Source organism: Carcharhinus amblyrhynchos, chromosome 1, assembly GCF_965287045.1.
Source record: "Carcharhinus amblyrhynchos chromosome 1, sCarAmb.v2.hapA, whole genome shotgun sequence".
NCBI classification, from domain to species: Eukaryota; Metazoa; Chordata; class Chondrichthyes; order Carcharhiniformes; family Carcharhinidae; genus Carcharhinus; species Carcharhinus amblyrhynchos.
In genome coordinates, this window is record NC_137324.1 from 56,125,441 (window position 1) to 56,143,310 (window position 17,870).

The 17,870-nt window shown below is 40.3% G+C and overlaps 1 protein-coding gene across 9 annotated transcripts in view; it reads right to left on the reverse strand.

Moving 5' to 3' along the window:
* Window positions 1-17,870, reverse strand: part of atosb (atos homolog b) — a 145,530-nt gene that overhangs the window by 16,777 nt on the left and 110,883 nt on the right. For all 9 annotated transcript variants that reach the window (XM_080184917.1, XM_080184845.1, XM_080185283.1 and 6 more), the window contains 4 exons: window positions 15,086-15,144; window positions 8,039-8,138; window positions 5,343-5,501; window positions 2,012-2,080 (listed from right to left, as the gene is read on the reverse strand). In XM_080184917.1, coding sequence (XP_080041043.1) covers window positions 2,012-2,080; window positions 5,343-5,501; window positions 8,039-8,138; window positions 15,086-15,144 — 387 coding nt within the window. The remainder of the gene's footprint in view (window positions 1-2,011; window positions 2,081-5,342; window positions 5,502-8,038; window positions 8,139-15,085; window positions 15,145-17,870) is intronic.

Here is a 17,870-nt window from a genome sequence, read left to right on the forward strand (position 1 = left end):
CGAAGGGCCAGATGGCCTACTCCTGCTCCTATTTCTTATGTTCTTATGAGAGGTGGATAGTCTGTCTCCAGCCAATCAATTCCCCCATGGGCTTCCCTGCAGTGTGGACTGGACTCAATTCAATGAAAAATTCCACTGACAGCAACAGAACCAGAAGATCCTGCTGCCAGCCATTGGCAGGATTCAGCAAGAAACATTCTGTGGGGGACCAGGGAATCACATCCAATTTAATTATAGTCTTTTAAAGAAAAGCACAAATGTTAGTTTGCTTAAATAACAGAATCTTGAATAATTTACCATACTCAATGGAAAGAAAAATAATGAGATTAAGGATCATTATTGCTGACGGCATTGCATTGTTTCTTAAATTCAGCTTTACCACAGCATATGCTGGAGGTGACCAACTGGAATTCTCTGTTTCAGTCGGTGGTCATGTGGTGAATGTCCAAGGAAAGTTACCAAGACATCCAAACAAGAAGAATTGGTTTCTCTGTTATGGAATGTGCTCTCTCCTAACCAAATGTAGACAACTGAGATGCAGATTATCAAGAGTCAAGACTGAGGGATTCCTCCCCAAATCTTTCTCTAAGTGTATGCAGTGTACTGTTGGAGTTTAGCTATTGAAATCACACTACTCACCAGTTCAGAAAACTGACTGAGAGAGACTTGGAGGGAAACTTGAAGGTGAAGGTGCTCCCATGACATTGCTGCCTTTTCCTTTTCAGTCAGAGAGATCACAAAGGAAAAGAAGTACTATAAAAATAATCTTGGTGAGTTGCTGCAGTGCATTCTGTAAATATTGTACACTCTTGTCAGTGTAAACTGATTGGTATAGAATGAATGGCTAGAACTCTTCTTAAGTGAACTGCTGTCCTGGATGATATCAAGTCTGTTCAGTTTTGTCCCAGTTGAACCTATTCAGCCAAAACTTCATTTTTCCTAGTTGTGGAGATTTCAGTCCAGATAATTTTGCCATTATGGGAATGATCATCTTAATTAGGTCTCATTTTCAACAGGAATTGTAGCAACACAGCTCTATGAAAAAAGGACACTCAGTGGTAGTGGAAGGGGCACATTTGCCAAACATAGTAGCAAAAATTCTGTGCGCCCTCTGAGGATGTCTGGGTATTGTTGACATTGTAATCTCTACTCAGACCCTTTTCTAGTCAATGTGTCGACAATACAATTCCCCAACATTACAAATACATTGAGCATATTTGGTAAGCAATTTGCCTATAGAAACATGGGAGCAGGAATAGGCCATTCAGCCCATTGAACCTGCTTCACCATTCAATAAAATCATAGCAGGATATGGGGATGATCAGCTATGTCGTTGGTTTTTACGAATCAATGTCTGCTTTAAAAGTTCTCAGTGACTGAGCTTCTACAGCACTCAGAATTCCAAAGATTCACAGCCCCCAAGTAAAAATCTCTCCCCATCTCAATCCCAAGTGGCTTCCCCCTTATTTTAAAATGGTCTTGCCTTGTTCTAGACTGCCCAACCCAGGGACACATCTCGCCTGTATTCGTTCTGTGTATTCTGTTCAGTATTTGCCCAACAATACAGTTTTCTGTAATATTGCCTGCCAGCACTCAGCGTTTTCCCAGACCTTTCATATGTTATTTTTATGACAAAAGTAATAACCTAGAACAAGAAGAACTAAATTGTTGCATCTGTTGGCAAACTCATCAACAATGGAATCTAAAGACTAAACTCATCATTCAACGCCCAGTTCTCATCAGTATTTATTCAAAAGCAATTGCACCAGAAAATAATCTGGATTGTTTTCTGTTCCTGAGCCAGGAGAGGTGGATTGTTTTTCTGTTCCTGAGCCAGCAGAGGTGGGAACCATTTGGAATACCTCAAAAATGCTCTGGCAGCTATTTCAGGGTGTTTTCCAATGGTACGTGACCAGAGAAACAAGGTGCTTTGGATTAGAAATTGAAGAGTGGCTTGCATGTATGTCTATTGTTATTGCTCTTAAAAAAAGTTTAGGATTGCCAAACTCACCACTTGAATGGTTCCTGCTTTGGGGACATTGTAACCCTTCTTGCCCAAAGATTCTAGATTTATCACACCCTAAATAGAAAGAAAAATATTACAATAAATAAAGTAATAAAGTTGAAACAGTTCAGTTCCCTAAAGTAGAGGTTTCTCTTTTTGGGACTCCTCAAATTTATTATCTGTTGCTTATTCAACAGTCTGTCTTATAGTGTAGACCCTTACAGCCTAATTAACTGGGCAGATAGATTAGTAGGAAGGACAGTTAAGTAAGCAGAGGCAGACATTTCAGGAAAATTCAAGGAACTGACAGAGGAGTGAAACAGATATTTTGCACAAGTCTTCTTAATGGAAAATATTTCAAATGTGACATTAATACTAAAGAATGTGTGTGAGGAATTAAGAAGCATTACCATCATTAGAGAAATAGTATTAGAGAAGCAAATGGGGCTAAAGACAGTCAAGTCCCCTGGCCGTGATGGCTTGCACCCTGGGATCCTAAAATTAGCAGCTATAGAGGTATGGAATGCACTGGTTGTATTTTTCCAAAAATCCTTGGATCCTGGAGAAGTACCGGAGGATTGGAAAACTGCCAATGTGAGACTCATATTCCAGAAGGGAGGGAGGCAAGAAGTGGACAATTTCAGGTCAATTAGCCTGAAATTTCTACTGTCAGGAAAATGTTGGAATCAATTATTAAGTTAAAGCAGCACATTTGGAAAACCATAATCTAATCAGAGTCAGCATGGCTTCATGAAAGCGAACTTGTGTCTGATAAAATTGTTAGTTTTTCAGGGAAGTCTCAACCAAAGCGGATAGAGGGGAACCAGGTGTTGGATTTGAACTTCCAGAAGGCATTTGTTAAGGTACCTCACAAAAGGTTAAGTCACAGGATAACAGCCCATGGCATTGGAAGCAATATATATATATATATATCAGCATGGATAGAGAATTGGCTAATGGGCAGGAAACAATGAGTGGGGATAAGGGATTACTTTTCAGGTTGGTAACCTGTAACCAGTTGGGTTCCATTGGGATCAGTGCTGGGATCACAACTGTTTACAATATGTATTAATGACTTGGAGGAAGGAAGCGAATGTAATGTAGCCAAATTTGCAGCCGACACAAAAGTAATTGGAAAAGCAAGGGATACAAAGAGTTTACAAAGAGAAATTAATAGATTAATTAAGTGGGCAAAAAGTTGGCAAACATAGCATATGGGAAATGTGAAGTCGTTCATTTTGGAAGGGAGAACAAAAGAACTGAGTATTATTTAAATAGAGAAAAACGGCAACACAAAGGGACTTAAGGGTACTTGTGCACAAATCACAAAGTGAGCACACAAGTAATTAGGAAAGCTAATGGAATGTCAGCTCTTATTTCAAGGGGTTTGGAGTATTAGAGTAGGGAAGTCTTGTTGCAAATGCATACAGTAGTGGTGAGACCACATCTGGGAATACTGTGAACAGTTCTGGTTCCCATATTTACAGAAAAGTATCATTTCATTGGATGCCATTCAGAGAATGCTCACTAAAATGAAAGAGATTGTCTTATGAGGAAAAGGTTAAACAAGTTTGTACCCTACTCACTAAAATTTAGCAGAATGAGAGGTGACCTCATTGAAACATATAGGATTCCTAAGGGGCTTGAAATGGTAAATGCTGAGAGGATGTTTTTCCTCATGGGAGAGGCCAGGGTGAGAGGGCATAGTCTCAGAATAAAGGGGCACCAATTTAAGACCGAGATAAGGAGGAACTTCTCTGAGGGTTGAAAGTCTTTGGAACTCCTTGCCACAGAGCTGTGGAGGCAGAGTCCTAATGCATATTTAAGGCAAAAATGAATAGGTTTTTTTAAAATCAAAAAACAAGAGGTTATGAGGAAAGGATAGAAAAGTGAATGTGAAGAATTTTGGAACAGCCACGATCCTATTGAATGGCAGAGCTGGCTCAACGGGCCGCATGGCCTACTCCTGTTCTGAAGGTATAATGGCCTAACTGTATGGACAGGAATCTATGCATCGATCAATTGCATTCTAGATTATTTCATGTCCAGAGTTAACAGGTACAAAAGAAAATATTTTACATTTTAAAACAACTTTTTGGATCCTGTAAACAAATATGGTACACTGCAAAATAGTAAGTTGGTAGAACCAGCTGGGGAGAGATTATCTAGACTGTGCACAGCATCAAAGAAACAAACTGGGACAAGAATTTGAGCTCCTCCTGGCTTCACTACTTTTTAAAAAGTTACCTTTTATGGTGGCAGTCTGCAGCAGTCTCTAAAGATTAAGTCATATGTCGACTTGGATTTCCTGAGTGCAGCTAGCACTGGATGCCCCAGGACAATTCAATATTGCAGAGGGATCATTAAGCAAGCATTAGGTCCCTTATCAACATATGGACCCAAAGCTTGGTTCACGATCAGGCCCAAAACATTTTGATTGCCTATGAGGGCTAGATATTATCTACTCATAAGCAGCATATGTTTCTGCCTGCTATATTGTAAGCTCAAGTACTTGAAAAACTGGCATGGCACCATTGAATTTCTATCTTGCAATGTCCTTTGCATAATAAAGGTCCAATTTATTAGCAACTAGTACAAGAATTGTTGAGTGGACAATTGCACATTAACTGCAAAATCAACTGAAAAGTCCAAAATTTATAGAAATTGCAATTGTAAAAAGAGCATTTTTTGGATGAATACTATCAATGATATGACAGCTATGGAAACAGTTATTTTACAAAGAAAGCAAATTCACATCTAGGTATGGAGATATAATTAATACAATTATATTTAAAAGAATTAAAAGGTTTATTATAGGATAACATCAGCACTTGACTACAAGTTATAAACAGGTAGCAGAAAGAATGATAGATTTGCATTTTATATAGCATGTTTCAGATGTCCCAAAGTGCTTAACAATGAAGTACTTTTGAAGTGCAGTTACTATTCAATCTAATCATTAAAGCCAAAGTGGTTACAACAAGGTTCCATACACAGCAACTGAAATCACGATCAGATAATCTGGTTTAGTGATGTTAATTGAATAAGTATTAACAGGATACCAAGGACAGCTCCTTCAAGATTTTTTGTAATAATAACAAGGAATATTTTGCATCTATAAACAGGGGTCTTGGTTTCACATCTCAGAAGAAAGGTAGTACTTCTGACACGGCAGTGCTCCCCCAGTGCTGTACTGGAATTTCAGCCTACATTTTGATACTCAATTCTCTAATGGAACTTGAACGTACACAACCTTCTGATTCAAAGGCGAGTGTGTCTGTCAACCGAGGAAAAGTGGACAACGAATTGTAGTCTGACATAATACCCATTCTCTTACCAGGAATGGTGATGGGGCACTGTGTTCAGAAATGTTATAGTAAGACACATCCACAGGTAGTGTTACATGCTGTGGGCAATATGATCCACTTGCTCCAAGTTCAGCTGTAAAACCTTCGATTCTTCCTGATGGTGCAAATCTGCCTTTTAACAGGGATTCCTGAAATCAGATAAAAGACATCAACACGAAAAGGTACCGTTACAATTCCTATATTTTAAAAGGATAAAATAGTTACGTTCCATCAAAATTTGCACATCTCTACTTACTCTTGCAACATAGTATAAGGCATTGGAACAACTTGCACTATTATAGCAAGGACAGAATGAAGCTTTGAGATCCATTTTACCCAGCTCCTGTTTGGAAGTTGTCACTGGTATCCTAACACTGTCAAAGTGAAAACCTAAAGGAGCTGGCCACTCTCACCTCTGCTTCCCAGCAGACATTGCCTGTCCTGTTGCCATGTGTTTCCATGGCCCAAGAAAGGAGCGAAAAGAAAGTAGAATTTCTCATCAGGCAACAGCAAATTACATCCACTTTTATCTGATTTGTTGAAGGATAGATTTCCTATATACGATCCAAATCAAAACACCTTTCTAAAAAAAGGCAAATTAAACTGGAAAATCTGAACAATCGACAATTGTTTAAGAACATAAGAAATAGGAGCAGGAGTAGGCCATCTAGCCCTTCGAGCCTGCCCTGCCATTCAATAAGATTATGGCTGATCTGAAGTGGATCAGTTCCAATTTCCCGCCTGCTCCCCATGACCCTTAATTCCCTTATCTATCAGAAATCTATCTACCCATGACTTAAATATATTCAGCGAAGTAGCCTCCACCACTTCAATGGGCAGAGAATTCCAGAGATTCACCACTCAGAGAAGAAGTTCCTCCTCAACTCTGTTCTAAACTCCCCCCCCCCCCCCCCCCCCCCCCTTATTTTGAGGCTGTGCCCTCTAGTTCTGCTATCCTTTAAGCAGGAAGAATCTCTCTACCTCTACCCTATCTAGCCCCTTCATTATCTTGTATGTCTCTATAAGATTCCCTCCCCACCTCAGCCTTCTAAACTCTAAACAAGCACAGCCCAGTCTATTCAATCTCTCTTCATAAGCTAACCCCCTCATCTCCGGTATCAGCCTGGTGAACCTTCTCTGTACTCCCAAGGCCAATATATCCTTTCGCAAATGCGGGGACCAAAACTGCACACAGTACTCCAGTTGCGGCCTCACCAGTGCCCTGCACACTTGCAGCAACACCTCCCTGCTTTTATATTTTATCCCCCTTGCTATAAAGGCCAACAGTCCATTTGCCTTCTTGATCACCTGCAGATTGGGTTTTTGCGATTTGTGCACAAGGACCCCAGGTCCCTTTGCACCGTAGCATGCTGCAGCTTTTCGCCCTTTAAATAATAATCCCTCCTACTATTATTTCTACCAAAATGGATAACCTCACATTTGAACATAAGAACATAAGAAATAGGAGCAGGAGTAGGCCATCCAGCCCTTCGAGCCTGCCCCGCCATTCAATAAGATCATGGCTGATCTGTCGTGGCTCAGTTCCACATTCCCGCCCTCTCCCCATAACCCTTAATCCCCTCGCTTATCAAAAACCCATCAACCCGCGTCTTAAAAATATTTAGCGAGGCAGCCTCCACCACCTCAACGGGCAGAGAATTCCAGAGACCCTTTGAGTGAAGAAGTTCCTCCTCAACTCCGTTCTAAACCGCCCCCCCTTTATCTTGAGGCTGTGCCCCCTAGTCCTACTGTCCTTTCTGAGCAGGAAGAGCCTCTCCACCTCTATCCTATCCATCCCATTCATCATCTTGCTAACGTTATACTCCATCTGCCAGGTCCTCGCCCATTCACTCAGTTTACTGGTATCAATTTTTACACTGCAGAAAAATTTGAAGAATTGGACATTCATTTCATATCATAATTGCTAACCAATTACTGGAGTAGAAAAAAAATCAGAAGGTAATCTTCACAGTTGAATTTCACATAGTATAAAAGAATAGCAGTTGGACCGCCCAACTGTTCCTGTTTGAATCTAATAGTTTGTAGAATACCCATTTGTTTCAGTGCTTCTCCAGAAAAAAAATCATTACACTAATTTATTTTACATTCAGTGAATGTACAATGAATGTACAGAGTGCATCTTATACTTTGTTCCCAGTTTCTGTTGTTACAGGGCTGGGAAATTGCTTTGTTTCACTCTGCTTAATTAATTGAACTTGTTGTCCCAGTTATGGCAAGGGTTTAATACAAGTAAACTGAAATTTTCCATTATAGCACACCAACTGTCTGGCCATTGCATAGCTCACTTGCAGTTCTGCACAAGCACTGCTCTCTGGCAGGCTGGATTACCATTGTGCACAGAGGGTTCATTCACTGCAGAGTGTTTCATAGGAGAGATATTTCATGTCACTCCACCATCTGGGTTCTTCATAGGCATGTGCTCAGGTGTAAAGCTCTCGTACTAAACGAATGGAGTAGCAGCATACCAGAACTAGGAATGGCGCTCATTTTCCATCGGATGGATAAACCATATTTCCAGCTATGACTTTGGTTGGTGATTACCAATGTGGAGGGAGTTAAAAAACAGAATAAATTACATTTTATAACCAGTCTTGGACTGGCTGGGAAGTCACTTGATGGAACCTCCTGGAACACATTCGCCAGAGTTGACAGTATTATGTATTACCTCAAAATTTCCAAGCAAAGAGCGGCTAACAGAAGGACTTGTACTGCTTCTCAGTGAAAATTTGCTGGATTCTCCTGCAAATGCACTCCGTAGGTGTCTCCTGAAGAGTAAAATATACAGAAAGATATTCTTTACTATTTAGTCAAATGAGCAAGTTTCATTTTGAAAGGTTTCTGCATTTTATGTCTGAACAAATTCCTGGTAAACTAATAGAAATGGAAAAGTAATTTATTTTTATCGCTTCCCCACGGGAGTCACTGGTCCCATGTACTCTGCAGGGATTGACTAGTCAGCTGGCTCTCATTCTGGCACTGGTTAATGAATATGGAGAGACAGTTTTTGAAATAGAAAACCAAAAGGTCAAGTTTTAGCTATGTTCAGGTGGTGCAGAATTCAGGAAGGATACTTCTGTGATTTTATTTAAGCCCAGCAGGATGACCCATTTATGTGGTAAAGCTTGATTTATTACTTTCTATTTGTCAAAGTCAAGTTGCACTGATTGATGTAAGCCAATCTGCCTGTCAAGAACCTTAATGACTGATATCTGGCCTTGTCTCATTAGTTGCTTGGCTTGCCTTTGAAAAGATTGCAGAGGCAGGGGGTGAGGGTTGTTGGAATGTCTGAAAAGCAAACAGTTTAGATCACTAGGTGATACAACTGCTACATGTCTGGTTTATGCTGCTCTATAATTTGATATTGCGCAGGCAGATGTTAAGTACCAAATTGTTTATTATTGCATGCAGAAGGATCCAATACCTCTATCCCTGCCCGATATTTAAGGGAAGATCCTAAATTTGGAGCAACGCCAGTGGGGGATATAGGAGGAGTAAACAAAAAAAACTTGAAACCAGCAGTAATCCACTTAAGCCAGTGGTTTCCAACCTTTAGGATGTCTTGGCACACCTCCTATTTTCTCCAACTGAACTGCCCTCTTGCAAGCCTTTATCTCTAAATATGCCAAACTACCATTTAATACAATTTTCATTAGCTTAAGTAGTTTACAATGAAAGCTTCATCATTTGCATGTCAAATACAATACTAGAGCCTGCTTCTCCTTTTCTTAACTTTATTGGTTCCTGTTTCTTACCTCTGTCTTGTTCCCTTACTAGGGACTTTTTTTCTCCCCCCTACTTCTCCCTGTCTTTGCTCGTTTTCAACTTCTCCCTATTTCCTGCGCCCTTTTTGTTTTTATGCAGGCTTTATATGGGGCTTCCATCTTCAACTCCATGGTCAGCATCTCCAATTCCCAAAGAACCTGGGATCTCCTCTGCATGGGTCAGCCAGGAAAGGGCTGCACACGTGTGGTTCAGAATGTTTTTTGTGGATCTGCACCATGTGCTGTCTGAGAAAAGACCATGTACAGTTGCGATTTTTCTTTTACATCGATTAAGCAGCAATGTAAAACACCTGAACCACGCTGGTGTGGCCCACTCCCAGTCAACGCATGCGTGGGAGGCCCAAGGTTCATCACGATCTGGAGATGCCAACCACAGAACTGAAAATGAAGAACAGATTTAGTTCATTTACAATAATTTTTAATCTTATTTTGCAAAACATTTGTGGGGCCTTCAGGGAACTTGACTTAAACTATTAGTTTCTCTTTACATCTACATTGCATACAATGACACTCATTCCTATTTTGTCCCAAAACAGCACCATCAATACCTTCTACATGTTTATACAAAATGTTGGGATTTCACCCTTTTATTACTTACCAAAGCTTTTCTCTTGTTCTCTTTCCCTTTGCATACATTACACCCCAGAATTAGATCTGGAACTGCTTCCTTCCTTGTTGGGCTAGAAATATACTAATTTATAAATTTCCCCTGTATACATTTTAGGAACTTTTCACACTGCTTGTCCTTCATTGCTTTTTGCCCCCATTCGTTTATAAATTAGGATAATTGAAATCTCCTACTCATTACCGCTCCACTACTCCTATTGTTCCAATACTTTTTGCTGAAATTTGCCTAGTGATCTGCTCCTTGATCACCTTCTCATTATTTGGGAGTCTTTACTCAAGATATAGCAACATAACTTTTCTATTTCTTAATGCTAAACAAAGCTTCTGCTGTATTTTCATCATCAAGGTGGGGAGCTGGAGTTGGGAAATTCCTGCTTGGCCTGCCTGTCTTTGAAGAAAGTGCCTGCAAGGATGGAATTTTCATTGAGGAGGTGGTACAGGCGCCATTCAATTTCTGTTCATCACACAATCCTTTGCGGTGTTGTTTGGCTGTGCTAGCTTTTGATGACCATTGTCTCTTCTTCGATGCTGCATCTAACACTTGCCAAATTAATTTAAAAACTTTCTCCGGGATGATCACACTGGAAGCACAGCAAGTTAATGAGGAGAGGAAGAGAAATGGGTGACCTCAAGAGTGTTGAATTGATGGACAGGCAACTCCTAGCGGCAACTCAAAAGGAAGGCAACCATGAGCAACGCCACAGAACAAATTCAAGAATTGGGGACGCACATTCAAAATAATCAGCAAAAGAGTAAAAGTGATGTGAGGCAAACTTTTTTCACCCAGAGGGTGGTTGGAGTCTGGAATTAATGTTCTGAGGGAGTGGTAGAGGCAGGTTTAACCATCTGAACTGAATGGGCAAAGTTACAGGGATAAGGCAGGGGAGTGGGACTAGGTGGAATGCTCTCAGAGGACCAGCACATTTGATGAGCCAAATGGCCTCTTCTGCATTGTAAAGTTTCTGTGAAATTGTTGGCATAAAGAGCAGAAGCATGGCAGTATTAAGGAATTCTCTACACATGAATCTAGACAAGTGCTTTTGTAGCGGCAAGAAAGGGTCCCAAATAACACGTTGCTTGCAACTGCCAAGCTAAAGGACTTCACTGAGTAGATGCCAAAGATTTTGGATAGATAAGTATAACAGCCAGAAGTCATGGTTTGTGTTGAACTAATGGAAAAGAGCTGACAACCTGCTAAGAAAATTTCAGAAACTAGAGGCAAAGAGTAGGACTTAATAGTAGTAATCACAGGATTACATACTGCTATTTTTGCACTAACTAGTGCAGGATGCAAGTTAAAAAATGTTAGTGTATGTCTGAAGAAATAACGCCAGAAACCTAAATATATTGAGACTAGTTTCTGGGTAGTAGAGACCAAACAGGATCCATTTTTACATGGCCAAGATCAATACTTTCACTTGAAAAATAACTACCCTTAATGGAAAGGGGAAAATAAGACAATAAAACATGAAACAAATATAAAGAAAAATGAGGCACGGGGACGTAAAAGGTACTATGAAATGAAAATATAGATGTATTACAGGAGGCTGTGGAACAGTTGCTATAGTTAACTGTGCAAAAGGAATTGTCTTAAGAAAAGAAAGCAGAATGCTAAGAAGGATAAGTCACATTGCCTTGATGGCATACATCAAAAGGTAGAGATAGCAGAGTCTGTTCACAAGTTTTTAATCTTCTTTAGATATTCAGATTGTGCTGGAGAACTGTAGCATAGCCAGTGTTAACTGAAAAGTGGGGAAAGAAAGATGAAGCAAGAGTGTTTAGATCAACTAAATCTTGTGATGTGGCTTAAGAATTCATAATTTTGAGATCACAAAAGTCAAGAGGTGCTTTAGATAATCACAGACAACCAAGACTAATTTATTAGAAACAAGGCATGTCTCGCAAACTTGATAAGTCTGACAACACCAGGTTTTAGTCCAACCGATTTATTTGATAGTAAACTCAAGCTTTCGCTGGGACTCCCTCTGTCAGGTGAATGGAGAGTTCTTCCATTCACCTGACGAAGAGAGAGTCCCCTCGAAAGCTTGTGAGTTTACTATCAAATAAATCGGTTGGACTAAAACCTGGTGTTGTCAGACTTTTTGCTGTGTTTACCCCAGTCCAACGCCGGCACATCCACATCATGGCAAACTTGACACAGCTTTGTGAACCTACAGCTAGGTTGTAGAGAAAGATCAACTTAATACAAGGGAAGTCTATTCAAAAGTCTAACACCAGCAGGGAAGAAGCTGTTCTTGAGTCGGTTGGTACATGACGTCAGACTTCTGTATCTTTTTCTCAAAGGAAGGTGGTAGAAGAGAGAATGTCTGGGGCGTGTGGGGGCCTTAATTATGCTGTCTGCTTTGCCAAGGCAGCAACAAGTGTAGACAGAGTCAATGGATGGGAGGTTGGTTACTATGAATGAGATTTTAACTTATTCAGAACCCACTATCTGCAGAGTTCAAATCAGGTCCAACATCTCATGGGAGGATTATAACAAAACTTCAGGCACATGATTCATTTTGACAGGACAAACTTGAATGTGAATTACAGGGTCAATGGCAGGGTTCTGAGGAATGTAGAGGAACAGAGAGATCTTGGGGTTCATATCCACAGATCTGAAGGTTGCCACTCAAGTGGATAGAGCTGTGAAGGAGGCTTATTGCGTGTCAGCGTGTGTTAAGGGGGGTTTGAGTTTAAGAGCCATGGGGTTATGCTGCAACTATATAGGACCTGGTGAGACTGCATTTGGAATATTGTGTGCAGTTCTGGTCACCTCACTATAAGGATGTGGAAGCACTGGAGAGTGCAGAGGAGATTTACCAGGATGCTGCCTGGTTTGGAGGGTAGGTCTTGTGAGGAAAGGTTGAGGGAGCTGGGGCTTTTCCCTTTGGAGCAGAGGATGATGAGAGGTGACTTAGAGGTTTATAAGACGATGAGGGAGCTAGATAGAGTGGACATTCAGAGACTATTTCCTTGGGTGGATGTAGCTGTCACTAGGGGACATAACTATAAGATTCATGGTGGGTGATATAGAAGGGATGTCCAAGGTAGTTTCTTTACTCAGAGTGGTTGGGATATGGAATGGACTGCCTACGATAGTGGAGTCGGACACTTTAGGAACTTTCAAGCAGTTATTGGATAGGCACATGGGGCACACCAGAGTGATAGGGAGTGGGATAGCTTGATCATGGGTTCGGACATAGCTTGGTACGACAGAGGGCCGAAGGGCCTGTGCTGCGCTGTACTGTTCTATGTTCTTACTAAATGGCAGATCAAATCTAAGTGGCTGAATGGTCTACTCATGCTCCTTGTTTGCGTGTTCATGGAACTAAGAGGATACTTGTCAGCGTTGATAGTATTGGAAGACATCACAACATTACAAACCACTGACCTAATGCAGGAAGGAAAAAAAAATCAACATGCATATGGATACGCCACAGCTGGAAACATTTCACTGCGCTAACCAATAGTGCATGCTTTTGAGTTAGAGAGGCTGGATTTTAAATTAAATAGCATCTGACCTCAAATGCTATTGGGCAGGATAATAAACCTTGGTGCAGTACAGAAAGAAAAATAAGCAGATATTTGCTAGTGTGTTACATGTATGCTTCCATCACATGTAGGGGTGGGAGTGCAGGGGTATCTTCAGCCAAGGTAAGAATCCGAGTTAACTGTGACATTCCTCAGTTAAAATAGGCTGCATAACAAGATCTAACCTCACAGATCAAGACTGCTAACTTCAGTGAAGTACTGTGAAATCTTAGCTCAGCATCTAGGTTACCATCTTCAACAGAAGCAGCAATGGTAGCAAAGGAGAAAAATTAAAGGGAAAAACTCTCTGAAGAAAGTCAAATAAAAAGCCCACACTTATATTATGGGAAACTGTAAGAGGAGGATAGGGGTTGAGATAGACCAAATTTAAAATTTAGACAGTGACAAGTTTGGGTTTTAAATAGCCACAGATTATTTGGAAGAAGTGAAGATCACTAGTGGAGAGTTCAACAGCACTGAAGTGCTGGGAATGAATAAACTATTTCAGGACTCTGTTTCAAGGAATTTATTGAAAACTGATCATTTGTCAAACAGGTTAAGTGACAGAAAACTAAATAAAGAAAGATTAATTTGCTCATTGATTTCAATTAATTATTCACCGATTGCCAACATTAAAAGAAGATCATTTGGATTGCTGGAAAAAAAATTGATGCATTGGATCAGACACTGTTTCTTGGTGATTTTCTTAAGCTACTTTTAGCAGGACTAGTTGTGGGCAAAGGAAGATAACAGTGACATCCTGTACCATCTTTGGTTCAAACTACAAAGCACAGGGGGAATTTTGCAATCCTTCACTGAATAAACTTTTCAAGCTTCTTTCATTGTAAAGCGAAACATTGGTGGAAATTGCACCATGTGAGGATATTTTTCTGATGGTAGGCCTAAAGGGTTTTAGTTGTGGGAAATAAATTCCTGTAGTTGACATATTTCAAAGCCTGGATTTTGACAGATGAAATATTTCAGATGCAACATACTGGAACTTCATACTATCATGCCAGAGGAAAGGGTGGGGGCAAATGCTCAGTTATATCAACACTGTGAAGACCATGGAGTTACGAGTGAAATAATCTTGCATTTTTTAGGAGGGGTGAGCAGCAATGGAGAGTCAGTCACTCTAGGGAACGATGTTATCACATAGCAATTGCTGAAGTATTGAAGAATAGAAACAGCTGCTGATTATCTGACATTCCATATTTGATATGTTAGAGATAAAATAAAGACTTGGGACTTGTGTAGCACCTTTCATTACCTCAGAATTTTCCAGCCCCAAAAAACGCACTTCTGAAATGCAATTGCTCTTGTAATGTAGGAAATGCAGCATCCAATGTGCACACCGAAAACTCCCACAAACAACAATACTTTCGGTGTTTGAAGGATAAATACTGGCTTTGACGAAAGTACAGCCTCTCTTCTCTTTGAATAGTGCCATGGAGGCTATTACCATCCACTTGAGAGGGAAGAAGGAACCTTGGTTCTACTGATGACCATGAAGCCATTGCTGATTGTCAGAAAAACCCATCTGGTTCACTAATATCATTAGGGAAGGAAATCTACTGTCCTTACCTAGTCTGGCCTATATTTGACTCCAGGACCACAGCAAAGTGGTTCTCTCTCGACTGCCCTCAGGCAACTAGGGCTGGGCAATAAATGCCGGCCAACCAACAACACCCATATGTCCCATGAATGAAAAAAAAACTAAATTGTTTCCAGTGTAACTACAATTAGCAGATAACATGCAGTCTACTTACGATTTTAGACGTAATCCATTCTTTAACCTTCTGCCAGCACTGATGCAATCAGAAGAATTCTAGTGATAAAGGGAACACATACGATAAGTCACAACTCTATGGGACACTTTGAAGTTGGGATATCTTTTGTCCCTGGTCAGCAATGGAGCAGATATTGTCAAGTTGCCACTGAGTAGTTCTCTTCCGGGATTTTATTTTGCTTACTCACATTCCCTGAACTGAATATTCTCTCACATCCAATTCACAATTGTTTGTTAGATTTAAATGAATTTCTGTTCAATGAACATGAAATAATGCGGTCAATGTTTCATTAACAATTCCTGGGGTCTGGGTTCATAGGACTCTCAAATCGGCTTTGCAGGTAGAGGATGTGGTTAAGGCGGCGTACGATGTACTGGCCTTCATCAATTGAGGAATTCAGTTTAGGAGTTGGGAGATAATGCTGCTGCTGTACAAGACCCTGGTCAGACCCCACTTATAGTACCGTGCTCAGTTCTGATTGCCTCATTACAGGAAGGGTGTGGAAGCCATTGAAAGGGTGCAGAGGAGATTTACAAGGATGTTGCCCAGATTGGGTGGCATGCCTTACGAGGATAGGTTGAGACACCTCGGTCTTTTCTCCTTGGAGAGACGAAGGATGACAGGTGACCTGATAGAGGTGTATAAGATGTATTGATCGGGTAGATTCTCAGAGACTTTTTCCCAGGGCTGAAATGACTGCCACAAGAGGACACAGGTTTAGGGTGCTGGGGAGTAGGTACAGAGGAGATGTCAGGGATAAGTTTTTCACTCAGAGGGTGGTGGGTGCGTGGAATTGGCTGCCGGCACGGTGGTGGTGGAGGCAGATTCGATAGGGTCGTTTAAGAGACTTCTGGATGAGTACATGGGACTTAGTAGGATTGAGGTTTATAGGTAAGCCTAGTAGGTAGAGATGTGTTTGGCGCAACTTGTGGGACAAAGGGCTTGTTTGTGCTGTAGTTTTTCTACGTTCTATGTTCTAATTCTACACTGATGACAAACTGCTGTTACTTCTGGAATGATGTGCTCTGGTTTTTATTCCTGAAAAGGGAATCCTAATTAAAAACATGCACTGCCTTTAAAACTTTAAGTATGTCTATGTATATCATGGAAATACTAAATAATTACTCTACAAATGCTCCAGATGTCCAACAATACATTAAAGAATCCACTCTGTCACACAATCATGAGCTAACACACAAGATTTGCTTCAGTATGCATTTCTGGTTAAGTATCATTCAGCCAGTACTTTCAGCAGCATGCATGGGATAACCGTGAGCATTCGTGTAGGGTTGCACATCATATTATATGGTCTACAGGAGTCTATCGGTAAAACAGCAAGCAAAACACTACTTTCGTATTACTTAATAAACTTGGGTTTTTATTTTATAATTTTCCTGACAGTACTAATTCCTGAAAAATGGATACAATACTTGTTTGGCAAGATTGAGATAGTCGGATAATTTTTCAATTACAGTGCAAATTGTCACGTTTTACTTTAGAATTCACAATTTTTTTTGATAAGTACGATACTTCCAGGTACTGAAAGACAGGTGCATGAATGTACTAAAATCTTATTGTTAATAAACTTTATATCAACTATAATCCTTACAGTTTAGATACCTGCTTTTATTATGCAAATACAGAACAATAAATTGGGGATTTGGCTGTTTGAGATTAATGCTTTCCTACCCCTCCCTTAATTATTTGTGTTTACTAGGTTTTACATAAAGACAGAATAAATATAGGGAGAAGGAGGAAGCAAGGAGTTTATGACAATTTGATCACTTGTTATTTTTGCATAATTGACAAATACCCAAAGTAAAACCAGCAAAACTTGGCAATGAAGGATACTAGTAAAAATTTTCCAGACTAGTCTTGTAGAGGTTAAAATGCAATTCCAGCATTGATTGATGCCAGTGGTTACGGATTTTTATTGTGATCTGTAAAAATTGAACTGACTTTTCCTTCTGTGTAATGTGTGAAACATTCTAACTTCAGAGCAAGGCCTGTCATAGAATGCAAGTCAAGGGTTTAAGGCATGGTTAGATCTAAAAGTTTTGAAAAGATGTTGCAAGGCAGGAAAAGAGGCTCTGGTTCCAAAGCGTCCACCCATGGGTACAGCCAAAACAAGTGGGTGTTCTGTCATATTTTGCAGCCTGGGACAATAAATGGAAAAGCACACAGTTGAAATACAAGGGTCTTGGGAGGGGGTAGAGGGTGAAAAGATTAACAAGATTATGGCAAAGTAAGCCAAAGGGATGATCTAGTCATTGCAATTAGGGTGGAGGAGTATGAAATGTTAGAGAAAAATAAGATGTTAAGTTCTAAGGCATTAATATCTTTGAAAGTGGATAAATCCCCAGGCTTGGGTGAGTACCGGAGGAAAGCAAGAGAAAAGAGTGGAGTTTTGGCCATCATTTTCCGATCCTCTCTGGCTGCAGGCATTGTCATGACGTCAATGCAGGCATTGTGCCACTGCTCAAAAAAAATGAAGAGGGGATAGATAGTGTAATTATAGGCCAGTTAGCCTAAACGTGGTGGTGGAAGATTATTAGAAAAAAGTCTGAGGGACAGATAAAGCTTCATTTAGAAAGATACATTAATTAAAAATCAACAAGCGTTTCTTGAGGGAAGTTGTATCTGAATTGTTGAAAGGTAACAAGGAGAGTTGAAGAAGGTAGCGCATTTGATGTAATAGCTCAATATGGATTTTATTAAGGATTTTAATATTATCTCATGTGACAGACTAGTCACAAGCCCATGG